The sequence below is a fragment of the Neopsephotus bourkii genome, unplaced genomic scaffold, assembly GCF_033783945.1.
Source record: "Neopsephotus bourkii isolate Nb327-2 ecotype Australia unplaced genomic scaffold, CSIRO-AGI_Nbou_v1 NB_107, whole genome shotgun sequence".
NCBI classification, from domain to species: Eukaryota; Metazoa; Chordata; class Aves; order Psittaciformes; family Psittacidae; genus Neopsephotus; species Neopsephotus bourkii.
Genome location: NW_026900624.1, coordinates 9,440,482 through 9,453,890, shown reverse-complemented (window position 1 = coordinate 9,453,890; position 13,409 = coordinate 9,440,482). Strand labels below are relative to the sequence as shown.

The 13,409-nt window shown below is 41.0% G+C and overlaps 2 protein-coding genes across 13 annotated transcripts in view; one reads left to right on the top strand and one right to left on the bottom strand.

Annotated features, from left to right (window-relative positions):
* The window catches only part of IRAG2 (inositol 1,4,5-triphosphate receptor associated 2), a 41,840-nt gene extending 32,304 nt beyond the window's left edge, over positions 1-9,536 (top strand). For 3 of the 7 annotated variants that reach the window (XM_061359990.1, XM_061359982.1, XM_061359972.1), the window contains exons 28-39: positions 1,661-1,746; positions 1,885-1,957; positions 2,720-2,774; positions 2,861-2,888; positions 3,450-3,590; positions 4,012-4,146; positions 4,984-5,131; positions 5,995-6,038; positions 6,618-6,859; positions 7,501-7,602; positions 7,777-7,878; positions 8,950-9,536. In XM_061359990.1, the coding sequence (XP_061215974.1) occupies positions 1,661-1,746; positions 1,885-1,957; positions 2,720-2,774; positions 2,861-2,888; positions 3,450-3,590; positions 4,012-4,146; positions 4,984-5,131; positions 5,995-6,038; positions 6,618-6,859; positions 7,501-7,602; positions 7,777-7,878; positions 8,950-9,193 (1,400 nt within the window). In that variant the 3' untranslated portion in view covers positions 9,194-9,536. The remainder of the gene's footprint in view (positions 1-1,660; positions 1,747-1,884; positions 1,958-2,719; positions 2,775-2,860; positions 2,889-3,449; positions 3,591-4,011; positions 4,147-4,983; positions 5,132-5,994; positions 6,039-6,617; positions 6,860-7,500; positions 7,603-7,776; positions 7,879-8,949) is intronic. The other 4 variants (XM_061359994.1, XM_061360008.1, XM_061360017.1 and 1 more) reach the window with 2 other exon arrangements.
* Positions 1,130-13,409, bottom strand: part of DNAI7 (dynein axonemal intermediate chain 7) — a 28,462-nt gene continuing 16,182 nt past the window's right edge. For 3 of the 6 annotated variants that reach the window (XM_061360083.1, XM_061360110.1, XM_061360091.1), the window contains 5 exons: positions 12,860-13,004; positions 11,848-12,062; positions 11,030-11,197; positions 10,722-10,835; positions 9,589-9,933 (listed from right to left, as the gene is read on the bottom strand). In XM_061360083.1, the coding sequence (XP_061216067.1) occupies positions 9,658-9,933; positions 10,722-10,835; positions 11,030-11,197; positions 11,848-12,062; positions 12,860-13,004 (918 nt within the window). In that variant the 3' untranslated portion in view covers positions 9,589-9,657. Of the gene's footprint in view, positions 1,176-9,588; positions 9,934-10,721; positions 10,836-11,029; positions 11,198-11,847; positions 12,063-12,859; positions 13,005-13,409 lie in introns of those variants that run through there. The other 3 variants (XM_061360129.1, XM_061360100.1, XM_061360120.1) reach the window with 3 other exon arrangements.

The window sequence follows — 13,409 nt, the reverse complement described above, 5'->3', positions numbered from 1 at the left end:
ATAGATCAGAGAGCATTCAAATAACTTTAAAGTCTGAGAACCCTGCTGCCTGTTGTACATCTCTGAAAAGAAAGTGATTCTGGCATTAGAACAGAGACACTGGATCTCTACTTGTGGTTTTTGCTGGGACCACACAATGTCTCCTAAAGGTGCACGGGAGCCCGGTCAGATATGCAGGGCTCCTGCAAAAATCAGCAGGGACAAAAAAGAGTGCTAAGCAGAAGTTAGGTGGGTTTCTTTGGCCTCCCTCGGGGTGGAGGGGATAGGGTGTGTGTGTGTGTCTGACTACACAAACAGAAAACGAACCTCTAGAAGAACATGTTCTAGAAGGTATAAATAGCTGTGAGTTACTGCTGCGCCAGTAACCAGTGTGACTCTCAGACTTTCTTCAGCATGTTTTTTCCTTTTGAAATATCTAATAGTTGTCTTCCGAGAGGTTACTTTTTGCCAGCTTAGAATCACAGAATGGTTTGGGTTGGAACAGACCTTAAAGCTCATCCAGTTCCAACCCCCTGACACAGGCAGGGGCACCTTCTGCTAGACCAGGTTGTTCCAAGCCCCGTCCAACCTGGCCTTGAACACTGCCAGGGATGGGGCAGCCACAGCTTCTCTGGGCAGCCTGTTCAGTACCTCACCACCATCACAGGGAAGAACTTCTGCCTAAGATCTCATCTCAATCTCCCCTCTCTCAGTTTAAAGCCATTCCCCCTTGTCCTGTCCCTACATGCCCTTGTATAAAGTTCCTCTCCAGCTTTCTTGTAAGCCTCCTCTAAGTGCTGGAAGCTGCTGTAAGTTTTCCCAGCATCTTCTCCAGGCTGAACAACCCCAACTCTTTCAGCCTGTTTTCATAGAAGAGGTGTTTCAGCCCTCTGAGCATCTTTTACCACCTTAAAGCTCTTCGATACTGTGGCACTTAAAAGTTTTTGTTGCATTTGAACTGGCTTTATCAGCTCCTGAACTTGCCAGTTCATCACCACTCCTCTTCTGGGAAAGTTATTTTGTTGGCTCTATCAGCACCCTGCTAGTTCCATTTTGAGGTACAAAGGGACAGCCCAAGTGGCAGACTACATGTGATGCTGATGAACACCTGAAATACCACAGCTGTAGGCATTTCATAACTTGGTTGTGCTCAAGCTCCTGGTAACAGCATCTATTTCTTGATTTTATCTGATATTCTATAATGTGAAAGGAAAGAATTACAAATACTCATCATTTCTGTTCCTTTGCACATGGGATTTTTTCTACATATTCCTCCGCTTATAGAATTCCAAACAAAAACTCACTAGAAATTGTCTCTATATACATGTAAAAGTAAAAAATGCATGTACTGGTAGGAAAATAACAAAATTCATTTATCCATGGGGATATTACTGTATCTCATATAACTTTAGCTAGAGCAACTAGAACCAGCAGTAACACTTTCACTTGCAGATATGTAACACTTCTTATTGGGATTTTTGGCAAGCCAAATAAAATTATCATCACACTACTTTCTTTATGCTTTTATAGTATTCTTTGCTGCTGCCTCCCCTTCTTCTTGCCCTCTCATGGCATTTGCTGCAATTTCTTGTAGCCCTATTGGTCCATGGCTAGTAGACAGGGTGTCGAGGCTTGCTCTGCTTTTGTCATTACATTTGGTTTTGGGAATGTTTCTCCCCAGGAGCAGATCTGACCAAGAAGAAGGAATTCCGCCCTGCAATGGAAGAACACAAAACTGTGTTTCAAAACGTTTTGAAGCAAGACCTGGTAAGAGTCCTAAGTGACAGAGAAACATAGAACAGATTTGGCTGAGTAGTGACAAGAAAGCACTGCAGAAGGGGACAGGTCCCTTCAGTGGTGGTGCGGCCCTTCCACTGCAGTAACTACTCTCTGATATGCCTACAGGAGGTGGGCCAGGAGAAGAAAAATAACAAAGAGCAGAGTGAGGAAGCACCAGTTGTGGTTCCCAGTAGGAAAGGTAAGAGGCTTTTGCTGAACACATTTGTATAACTCGCTGGTGAGCATGCCTGGGGCACTGAGGTAGAGAGCTGTGTGAAGATGTGCAGAGGACTGCCTGCCCCGCACCAGTTATTATGAGGGAGGGGGATTGCTTTAAGGAATAGTAACTGCAGTTGGAGATCAAAATAGATTAGAGTGGAGAGAAGGAAATGTTACGTGAAATCTGCTACTCTGACTTCTACAGGTACAGACCTAAGCAGGTCCATCTTCCTCTAGACAGGAGGGGAAAATTCCTTAGGAGCTGAAAAGGAGATGGGATGTGTGAAACAGTTCTGGCATGCCTGCTCCCCCCAAAGATTTGTAAAGCACCATCCTATATGCTAGCTAAAGCTTGGAGTAATGTGCTATAGATAAGTAGGATGATGTTTCTATTTAACTGTGCTTGGGTATCTCTGCTCTTCTAGACACTTCCTGAACTTATGGGCTGGAGACTTAAGCCAAAACCTATAATTAACCATTCCTGTACTAACAGATGTCAGTTGAAGCTGACTGAACAGCTAACTTTTTGGGGTTTTTGCGAGCAACAGTGCTGTGCTGTCTTACTGCTGCTCTAACCCTGATATGCTCTGAGGTACCCAAGCTGTTTTGGTTGGCAAAAGCTTGACACTGACAATCTTTGACAGTGGCTTCTGTTGAATTTAAAGAGACGTTTTCCACAAGCTGCTTTGGAGAGGTTGTTTTTTCACTTCTGTCTGAGAACGCTTTTTGTCTTTCTTCTCAGGGAGTTCACCCACTGCAGGTGGCGTTAAAGGAGATAAAACAAAGCAAAATGAGTCGTAAGTGGTTTGACTTTCAGTGATCACCTGCAGGTATGAATTTCAAGCTGCAGTCTGTTACATGATTGTTTCTTCTTATCCTACAGTGACTCCCCTAATGAGAAAGAAGTGGAGGTAAGTCTTGACTGCTTGTATCCTGAAGTATCCCAGACTACAGGAAGATTTTGTAAATAAGCCCTGATTAATATCTTGTCCTATATAAAAGAACAATGCTGAGTAGCTTAAATTGGGTGTATTTCTATAATTTGGCTTTGGACATCTGTTTTTCCAAGCTCAATGGAAACTTTGGAAGGGATGGGATGGGAAAAGGTGTAACTCTTTAAAACTGAACAAAAGATTTGTTGCCACTGAAACATTCACTGGCAAGCTTGAGGGAGCAGAGCTGTGACCTCCTCCCAGGCAGAATGTGCTGATTGAAGACAGTTTTGTCAAAAGACACAGATGGCACACTGTGTGCTGCCAGGATATCACCTATTCTGGCTGCAGATTATTTCCCCCATCACTACAGATGGGAAGACTGGCTTTGGGGAAAGCAGCCATGTTCACTTTCTCTTCTGTATCTCCCCTATAACTTTGTTCGGGGGTGTAGTCCCAAATGTCATGTTCATACCCAAATCTCCTTTAAAACTTCTGCATCACCGGGTTATTCTGAAGTCTTTTGCTATCCCATAACAGGCTGAATTCCTGAGATTGTCTTTGGGCTTTAAATGTGACTTATTTACCTTGGACAAGAGAGTGAGGCTTGAAGAAAGGTCCCGAGATTTGGCTGAAGAAAACTTGAAAAAGGAGATCACAAATGCTCTAAAGATGTTAGAGGTTAGTATTGGCCAAGGTTGGTAGGGTGGGTGGAAGAGCAGTTGTGAAAGTGTCTATCAATACTGTGTTTTTTAGGATGAGTGTGTTCAATACATTAAGTTCTGAAGTGATGCGGTTGAAACAGGAAAGACTTAACACTTGAGAGGTGGCCTTCGTCTGAGTGTATTGTGTGCTCAGGCAGTGGGCAATCTTTCTATTGCACAAGCATCTGTCAAGAACTCCTGTCTTCAGCTGATTCTATGCCAGGTAAGTTGAAGTCTCTACCTGTAGTTAGGTAGTCAAGTTACACATATTGAGAATGTTGGGTGCTGATCTTGTGACTGTGTGGGACTGAACATGACTTCTTAGGACCATCAGCTGGGGTCACCCTTCTTTCTCTACTAACAGCTCACATTCGTTTTCTTACCGATATTTCCTTTAGGCTTTAGTTCCTTTGTGTGAAGAAGATAACCAAGCACAGGAGATCATTAAGAAGCTGCAGAAAAGCTTGCACTTCCTCAGCCAGTATGCAGCCCGAGTTGCCAGCAGGGCAGAGATGTTGGGTGCTATTAATCAGGTAACCACTTTCATGTAAATGTATTTTGCACAAAGGGAAAAGCTCCTAGATGTAAAGATATAGCAGTGTCTGCTAGGTTTCTGGTTTCAGAATTAGATTTGAGAGTCTTGTGTTTGTAATGCTGACTGACCAGTACAGCTTAGTCCTGGCTTTCCCTTCACAGATCACTGTTTGTGTTGTTATAAAGAATCCTAGGCACTGAAAGCAGCTATATTGCATTAGCATTGTGCAAAAAACACACAACAGAAATATGGTTCTGATTTAAAACAAAAAGAACACCAAACAAGCAAAAATCCAAAAAGAGAATTTGTAGCAGAGGGACCTGTACAATAGAGAGAGCAAGAATACAGTGTGATAACAACAGACTTGATGCTCAAATGGTATTTCTATGCCCTATGGAAAGGGCAGCTAATAAGCTAAGTCTATGGAAATTTACAAAGACCTGCTCAGATGTTTTGTGTATGCTTGCATAATGCCAAAGAACAGCATGAAAATATGACTTGGCAATACCAGCAAATGCGTGGTGGCAGCTGAGACTGTAGATTAGAGAGAGAGATATGAGGAGGAGTTGTAAAGGCTCAGAAAATGAAGACTAATTTATTTTAGGATAAGAGTAATCACTGGAGAAATGAGACCTGTGTAACTCTGGCACGTGTTGAGAGATGTGTTGTAGTGACACTTTGAAAGGGTGGACAAGGATGAGAGAATGTTTCATCACAGTGATACAAGATGAGAGTAAATGGTTAAGGGGAGAGGAGGGGGAAACTAATAACATCTAAACATGATGAAGTTCCTCAAAGAGCTGTTTCTTTTTTTCTACTGCATTTGCTTGGTTAGGAGAGCCGCGTCAGCAAGGCTGTGGAAGTAATGATTCAACATGTGGAAAACCTGAAGCGCATGTATGCAAAAGAGCATGCAGAACTTGAGGAGCTGAAACAGGTCCTGCTCCAGAACGAGAGATCCTTTAGTTCTCTTGGAGATCGAGGTAACTAAGAAAAGATGATTAATCTTTCCTCTTTCTGGCACCTGCCAGATAGACCCTTAAAGTTGAAGCATAACATCTGAGGTGGAGTTGTTATGAGACTGTTGTATCTTCATATCTAAAACTAGAAGGGAAAATTAGCAATTTACTAACAGTACTAGAAACACCTCTCCCAGATGAAACTTTTATGTCATGAATCTCAGTGTGGGGGGAAACATTGCAAGTATGCAGTAATGTTCTGGCTCTTTTTACTACATTGCATGTGGTAGTGATAACCTTACTCCTTGAGAGCAGTAAAACTGGGTGCTTGCTCACACTGAAGCATTTCTACTAGCTATTTGTAGGTTGCTGAGCTTTAACTGCTCTCTACAGATGCTTCCTGCTCTCTTCTAAACGTGACTTACAGAATTCTGAAGTGCAGGTGCTCTGAATCTCCCCCTCTAAGCAGATGGTAGAGTGGTCAGGTTTTAAGATGCGCACTTGCAGTTTTGACAGAGAAGTATTAAATTCTGCTGAAAAACAGGGCATGTCTTTTTAAAAACAGAAAGGGCAGTCTTGCACACCAGTGAAATACTTGTAGGAGCCTTCTGAATCACAGGCTGTTCCTTCCTGACTGTAAAGCATTGTCCTTGGTAATACATTTAATGATAGCAACAGAAACTGATGCTTGTAGAGGATGCAAAATAAATGAATAGCATGAAATTATCTAATGAAATGGAAAACATTTTCCTGAAATATAATTTCTGCTTTCTGAGAGTACCCCGATCCGCTCTGCTTACACAGATATGGCAAAAAGTCAGACCCCTAGTTGCAAACAAAGCTTGCTGCATTCCTGTAAACCTTTCTGGTGTTTGATCTCTTCACAGATGAATCTACAAATAAAAAGCTACCAAATTCTTTTAACTTCAAGGTAATGGCCCTTACAGCCTAACATGAAGTGTCAAGTGTCATTAAATGCATGTCTTTGTTTTTCTTTGCTTTGTGTGCTGGTGCTCTGCTATATGCTTGGCTTGGTGGGATTCTGCCTCAAGTATGGGCTGATGTCATCAAACATGAGGAGATATTTTTCAGTCTATCTGTGCTCTCATGCAGTGGTTAAGAAATACTGTTCATGTGTCTTTCTGTCATTGGGGTTAGCACAGAAAGATGGAAAAAATAGATGGAAGTAATTCAAATTGACTGGGAATTCCTATGAGTGCCTTTAGGGGAATTTAAATGCATTCAGTTGTATTTTGCTAGAAGCTGTGTAGCCAGCCTCACTTCAGATATTGGGGGTGGGGGGTGGGGGGCATTTAATGTGGAAAGATGCACCTTTAAAGAATATAGTTTGGGCTGTGCTTGTGATTTGATTCTTCATGTGTCACTCCAAGCTAAGTATCAACATCTATTTTTTCAATACAGTTTGCATAAAAACAGATGGTATGTTATGTGATCAGTGAGTAATCCAGTCATTCCTTGATAGAGTCAGTAATGCCTCTTATTTGTATAGCCATCATCCCTACGAAGAGTTAGCATTGCAGCATTGCCTAGGAGTGCTGGAAGTGCAGGTATTGGGTTGACACTGGTAAGTAAGGGCTCTCAGGTGGTGAAGTGCTTGATAGTCTCAAAACTGGCTGGGCTAAAGCATGGAATTGCCAATGCAGTAAGTGTCCAACTTCTTCTCCAGGCCCAACTCCATGAATCTGATGGAGATGAACGGAGTGATAGATTCAACAGGCGATCAAGCAGTTGGTAAAGTTACTTGGTTAAAATCTTATACCTATGCCTGTATTAAGCAGCTTATGGAGCATCTTGAGGTATAATAACATTTAGGCTACGACTTTTCATTAGTTTCACGTGCTTCAGTAGGTAAATGAGCTTTTGGGACTAAATGATACAGGCCTTTTTTATGTGGGTTTTTTTTGTTTGTTTGTTTGTTTGTTTGTTTGTTTGCTTGGGGTTTTTTTTATTAAGGGTTGAGAGCTCTAAAAAAAAAACAAAAGTCACCTCAACTGCCAATATGAAATCCAGGCAGTTGGCATTGACGGATCTTAGGTTTGGGTTTGGGCTTTTTGGTTGTTTCAGGTTTGGGTTTTTCTGTTTGTGGGTGGGTTTGGGCTTTTTTGTTTTAAGACTCCGAAGTTCAGGTAACTAATTTTAGAACTTATTTGTCTGAGGCCTACCCAAATAAGTAGAGCACTAGTGAACTTCAGGTGTTCAGTGCCAGGCTGGACAGGGCTTCGAGCAACCTGTTTTAGTGGAAAGTGACCCTGCCCACGGCAGGAGGCCAGAACTAGATGAGCTTTAAAGTCTTTTCCACCCCAAACCATTCTGTGATTCTGTGACTATCTAATCATGGGGAAATTAAAGTAAATTTGTTTAAAACATTACAGGGGGCGATTAGGAGCAAAGCAAAATGAGAAGCGTCCTTCACTACAGCGGTTCATTAGCACATATTCCTGGGCTGAGTACGAAGACTTACATTCTGAAACAAAGTAAGTCCATGAGCGGCCTTCTCTGAGGTGTGTTGTGCAGGGTTGGCTGGTTTGTTCTTAATGAACTCTTGACTGTCCACCACCTGATCAGGGGTATAAAGTCAAACGCTTGTGAGCTGTGTTGAATTTAATGCTTGATGGAAAAGATTTGGTACTGTTGATGCTTGCTTACAGAAATGAGCAGTCGGAATCACCTGCTGAAGCACAAGAACCATCCAGGAAGGAAAGTGTCTCTGAAAACGGAAAACATGCATCAAAATGGAACCTAGAGTCAGCGTAAGTTTTCTCACATCAACGTGAGGCAAAGCAGTGTTTGGGTGGTGGATGTGGGAAGAGTAGCTTTGGTTTGGTTGTTAATGCCCACTTCTTAAACCAACTGGGAATGAGTAATTGTATATGCCAGAGATTCTCCCCACCAGGGATTAATTACTAATCCTAAATGGTGAGGTAAAGAGAAGCGTGATGCCATGATCCCCTCTTTTTTTGTGACTATGCCAGATGTTACAGCTAGGCTACCAGGTCATGCTGACAAAATGACTGAGGATTTGAGGCCTGTGCAAAACTTACCAGCAGTTTTGGTGCACACTGAGACACAAGTAGTTACCAGGACTGACTCCAGACTACTCTAGTTAATTTCACTGAGTATCTAGAGTCCAGGAAGAGTGTTATCCTAAAGAATTGTCCCTTGGAAGCCCCTGTCTCACAGGAAAGCAGGTCTGCTGTCTCTGCAGAGAAACTGTTTACTCCATGCAACTGTACAATACTAAGCCTCCACTGTGAGCATTTCTGATCAAGGGGGAGACAAGACAGTTATGCTAGTGTTTAAAACTGAGAAGACAGCAAGCACAAATAGAATTTTCTTTCTATTGTTTGATAAAGAATGGAGCTGCCCAATGTCATGAGAGTTCTAGGACTTGGACAGTCAGGGTATGACTTCTCCCTAGCCTCAAGGAAGGCACCAAATCCCTAGAAAACAGTAAAACCATAAGGGCAGAGCTGTCAGTGCTTGCTGCAAGCAAGATTTCTTGATGGGCTACAAGGCAGCTTTTCTGTATCCTCTTCTGAAACAGCGTGGAGTGTGGGTAGACTTAGAAGTTGGGTCAGCCTATCATAACAGCTGATCAAGAACTTGCTTACTTGAAGTCTGCATTTGAAACCCAGAATACAAGCTACCACTGTACATAGCTCCTGATATGGTAACCACCTTGTCACTTTCGATAGTTAAGGATCTGTATGCTTGTTTGTGGGGTCTGGTTTGCTTTAGGGTTTTTGGGGAGTGGGGTGGGAAAAGGACTTCCAAGTTTTGAAGAAAAACTGAACCCCTCTATGTCTCATTCTTCTGTGCAGGTGCAATTTAATGTCATTGTGGGCATCCCATTTCAAGGCTTCCTTCTCCAACGCTAACAAAACTCTCTGGGTTTCTGTTTCTATCCTGGTACTGCTCGCTGCTCTCACAAGCTTCCTCACTGGGCTGTCTCTTCAGAGACCAGCAGATGCAGCACCTGTAGGCACCAGGGACTCCTGGACTTCACTACAGCAACTGTTGTGGCCATACACAGGACTCCAACACAATGGACCACCCCCACTATAACAAAGGTTCTGATTTTTGTAGTTACTATTCCAAGTTCTGGATGAATGTGAGAAGCTGTGATAGGATATTTAAGGTTACATGGTTGGGTTTATTTTGTTGGGTTATGGATGTTTTGGGTGGAGATTTTTTTTTTTGTTTCTTTTTTTCTTTTTTAAAAGCATGACTTGAAATTTAGAAACTTTTTTTCCTATTCTGACAAGTGTCATCTGTACAAGTACCTAAACTTTACAAGTTTCGGGTTTCCAATAAAAGTTAGTAATTTTCAACGTAGCTAAAGAGAAATATGACAAAGTGTTCTAGCCACAAGAGAATAAAGAACTTATTTTGCTTTAATAAAATTAAATTGTTTGTATTTTAGTCACTGAAGCTGTTCCAATGATTTGAATAGATAAGGATTTGAGACTTGAAATGTAACTTTACTGAAAGCTTTTCCTAATAAAGTTTTAAAGGGAAGCATGCAGTACTTAAGAGTATGTTAAAACTCTTGTAGCAAGGAGTAGCTGATATACAACATCAGTAAACAGGAAGCTAGTTGTTTCCACTTTATCTATTGCTTCTTTGCTGGAAAAGTCCTTAAGCATATGGTAGATTGTGGAGTGAAATTCAGAATCTTCCTCTCTCTCTTCTGAAAAAGCTTCACTGCTTTCGGTGATCTTGAGCTTTTGTGCTTTCTGACCATTAAACAGATAAAGAGACCAGTCTTTGTCTTTGACAGATTCTGCTGTAAGATGCTCACTTACCTATTGCAGAAAAAAATAGCTGTAAGATTAAGCCCATGACACTGACAGAGTATAAATTCTAGATGAAACTAAAAAATTCCTGTATACTCATGAATGTAATACACAAACAAAACCAAGGTGCTGCCATGAACCCCTAAACCAAAAGACTGTGTACCAGGTACTGCATCAACACCATCACCTTCTATCTTGTTTGCCTCTGTAAAATACAAGGTTTGGTCATTCCCGCAGCTGTCCTGAGTCCTGTGGAGAAAGGAGCTAGGTGCAACAGGCCTCATTTGTTTTAGTTCTTGCTCTTGGGCTTAAGTATTAAGCTAAATAGTTGTATGTCGCATGCATTTAACTCAGAAGAGCGGGAGAGCTGCTCAAGACTTCAGCAGTATGGTATGTTCTGTTCTACAACCAGTAGGCTACTTCATGAAAATTGGCATCTAGCTCTACCATCCCAGCATTGGCCAAAGCCTAAACAGCTAACCTACCAGCTCTACACCTTAGCACATCAGCAAGTTCTCTGTTACTGAGACGTGTCCAGGTAGAGATCTGACGTCAGTGAGCTAAGAACCTGGCTGTGAAGCTTTACTCTCTCTCTCTCTCTCTCTCTCACACACACACACACACACACACACACACACACACTGAATGCTAGTAAGTAACCACAAGCAGTAACAGCCTAGGCAGGGGTTGAAGGCACTGTGAGATGGCTACTGTTTCTGTAAGTTGTTTCTATCTCTTCAACTGTGACATAATGCTTATGCTGGTTTTCTCTAGAAGTTTGGACTAAATCCACAAACCTTAAACACGACTTGCTCTTGGCCTGCTTCTAGATTCCACTTGCTCCTGCCAAAAGCAAAAGCAGATACAAGCAGTGCCATCTGCTGATAGGCCTTAGCTTCTGCTATGGGTGCCTGTAATATAAAAGTACAGTATATGTTGTTCAGTATAGTTCCCTGTTATACAAATGTAAGAAAAACCACAATTCACTGGCTAAGTTGTCAGAATAGTTGTGCACTTCTCACCCGACTCTGCACAACAAGCCTTCTATGTGAAAAATAAGTGGGGGAAAAACACCAACAGGAAAACCATCCCCTCTTGGACTCACCTTCTTGTTCAGAGAGAGGTATGCGTAAGAACACTCTCCTGGAAAAATATTCACACCAGCTTTTTTCAAAACTTCTCTTAGGTTAAGTGGACTTATCCATTTTCCTGTGATGTGGGAAAGCACCTGCTTCTCTTCCACCACTACTGAAGACAACATACACTGATTACCCTGTTGTACAAACCAGTAAAAGCAACTTACTGGTCATGAAAGCTTAACCTACCACTCATAAAAGCTATTTTCTGCTTCAGGCATCAACTATTAGTATCTCTGCTATTCTGAAGAAACACAGTTTTCTGTAGGATTTCAGAAATGACACTGGCCTACTGACCCATGCTTATGCTCATAATGACTTTTAAAATCGTGTCTGTGACTGAGATGACTTACACAGTAATAAGCATATGGATAATCATGTGTAATGCCACTTTTAGAAGGAACAAGTGGCAGTAGTAGTAGTAGGTTACCTGAAATGCTTTAATTTCTCGTGGTATAGGTGGGAGGAGAGAGATTTTTAAGTCTCTAGCTGATACCACTGTCTTGCATTCAGCAAGGTACTATCAATATCAAAGCATTTACTGGAACGCTGCAGAGACAATCATACAGGTGCTTTCTTCTGACCAGTTCACAGAAAATAACTGAAATTAAATTACTAATACTGTTCCTTAGAATGCTTGGAAAGGAAGAGATCTTCCTTCATTTTCACTGGCACAGTGGGATTCAAGTTGCTCTCGTGGAAGCACACCAAGTTCTTAATAAAGGACACTAATAATTTTTTTTCTCTTAAATTGCAAATGTTTTATAAGCAAAAATATTTATAGTACCTTGATTTGTATCTGAATCATTGCAAAGACTGTAGTAACTATAAGTAGTGCTTCATCCACACCAGTAGGTTGCAGTTCCCATCCCCGATATGGCATGTTGATATGAGCATCCTGGAGAAGTGCTACTGTATAAAAGGCCCCCATCTTAAAGGTGATACTCTTTTCTGCTGTTTCATATGTTATGTTGCTGATGTCATCAGTTCTCCACTGCTGGCCTTTACAGAAGGGATGCAAAAATACAAAGATGTATATCTAAAGCTTCTGCTTGGGATATGTACTTGGGAAGAATTAGTGAAGACATCCCAAGTTAACTAACACTGGCCCACCATTAAGATAAAATATTAGGCATAAAATAAAGAGAATTCATTTAAGGCAAAAAACTCTACATGTTATAATTGTCTTTACCTACAAGATTAAGCTAATTTTGACAGGAAAGCTTCCCCTTAATTTCAAAAGAAATACAAATACTGATGTAACTTTCATTTCTCATGTACTATAAAGCTGTCCACAAAATAATTTTCAAAGTAACTTCAAGCATCAAACTGTTTAAAAAGTTCTACTCACGTTAATGAATGTAAAGTCCGGTATCTTGTATTTGCCTAAGAACTAGAATATCACATTTGGATTTTAACATTTAATTTTCACAGTATTAAGTTAATACTAATACATATTAAGTTGGCTTAAAGTGGACTTTACATGACATTACCCTAGGAAAACTTGATTTGTGATATACAGGTGTATTGCTGCCCATTAAATGGTGTGTATTTATTTTTTCTATTAATATTAAAAAGCTACAGTAAAAAACCTCAACAAGCAGTCCACTAATAGATATAATGCAGAAGCAAAACAGAACCAGAAATAACTGAACCAAATTAATTACTATTGAAGGTCCCAAATTATTTCTGGGCTCCGAATTGGCTCTCAACTTTACAGCTGGGTTCTTGAAATAGTAAAACTCAGGTATAAATTCCATTATTCAAACTTACAATAAATTTATGTCCTAAATTCATACCTGCAGGATCCCATCGGGCTATCACAGGAGTTGCAAAATACATCACATTGTCAGAAAGCCTAAGGGTTATTTCTATTGGTGGATGTGTGGCATCTTCAGCTTCTTCTGGGGGATATGGATATGCCTCCAATCCAACATTACGTAACTTTGGAAAGGTGGGAAAGAAACATCTACCATTTTTATTAGAAAACGCAGTAGCCTATGTAAGCCCACCCAATCACCTGCAGAGTTTCCTAACACACCGTTAAAAACTCATTACTAGTAAGGGTTTGGTTGTGTTGCATGTTTCAAACTATAGTGTTGAAGGTGATAGACAGATGGTGAAAGGGTGACTGCCAAAAGGCCTTTGAACGCTTCATGTGCTGTCGATGGCACCCTTAAGGCAGTACCACACAGTAGACATAGTCATTTTTTTAACAGACCCAGTCTTAAAAAACAAAAAAAAACAACAAAGAAACACACCCAAAAATCAAACAAAAGAACACAAACCAAAAACCCAAGAGCACTTGCAAGGCAAAAGCAGATGTAATCTTAGTTTGCCCACATAGTG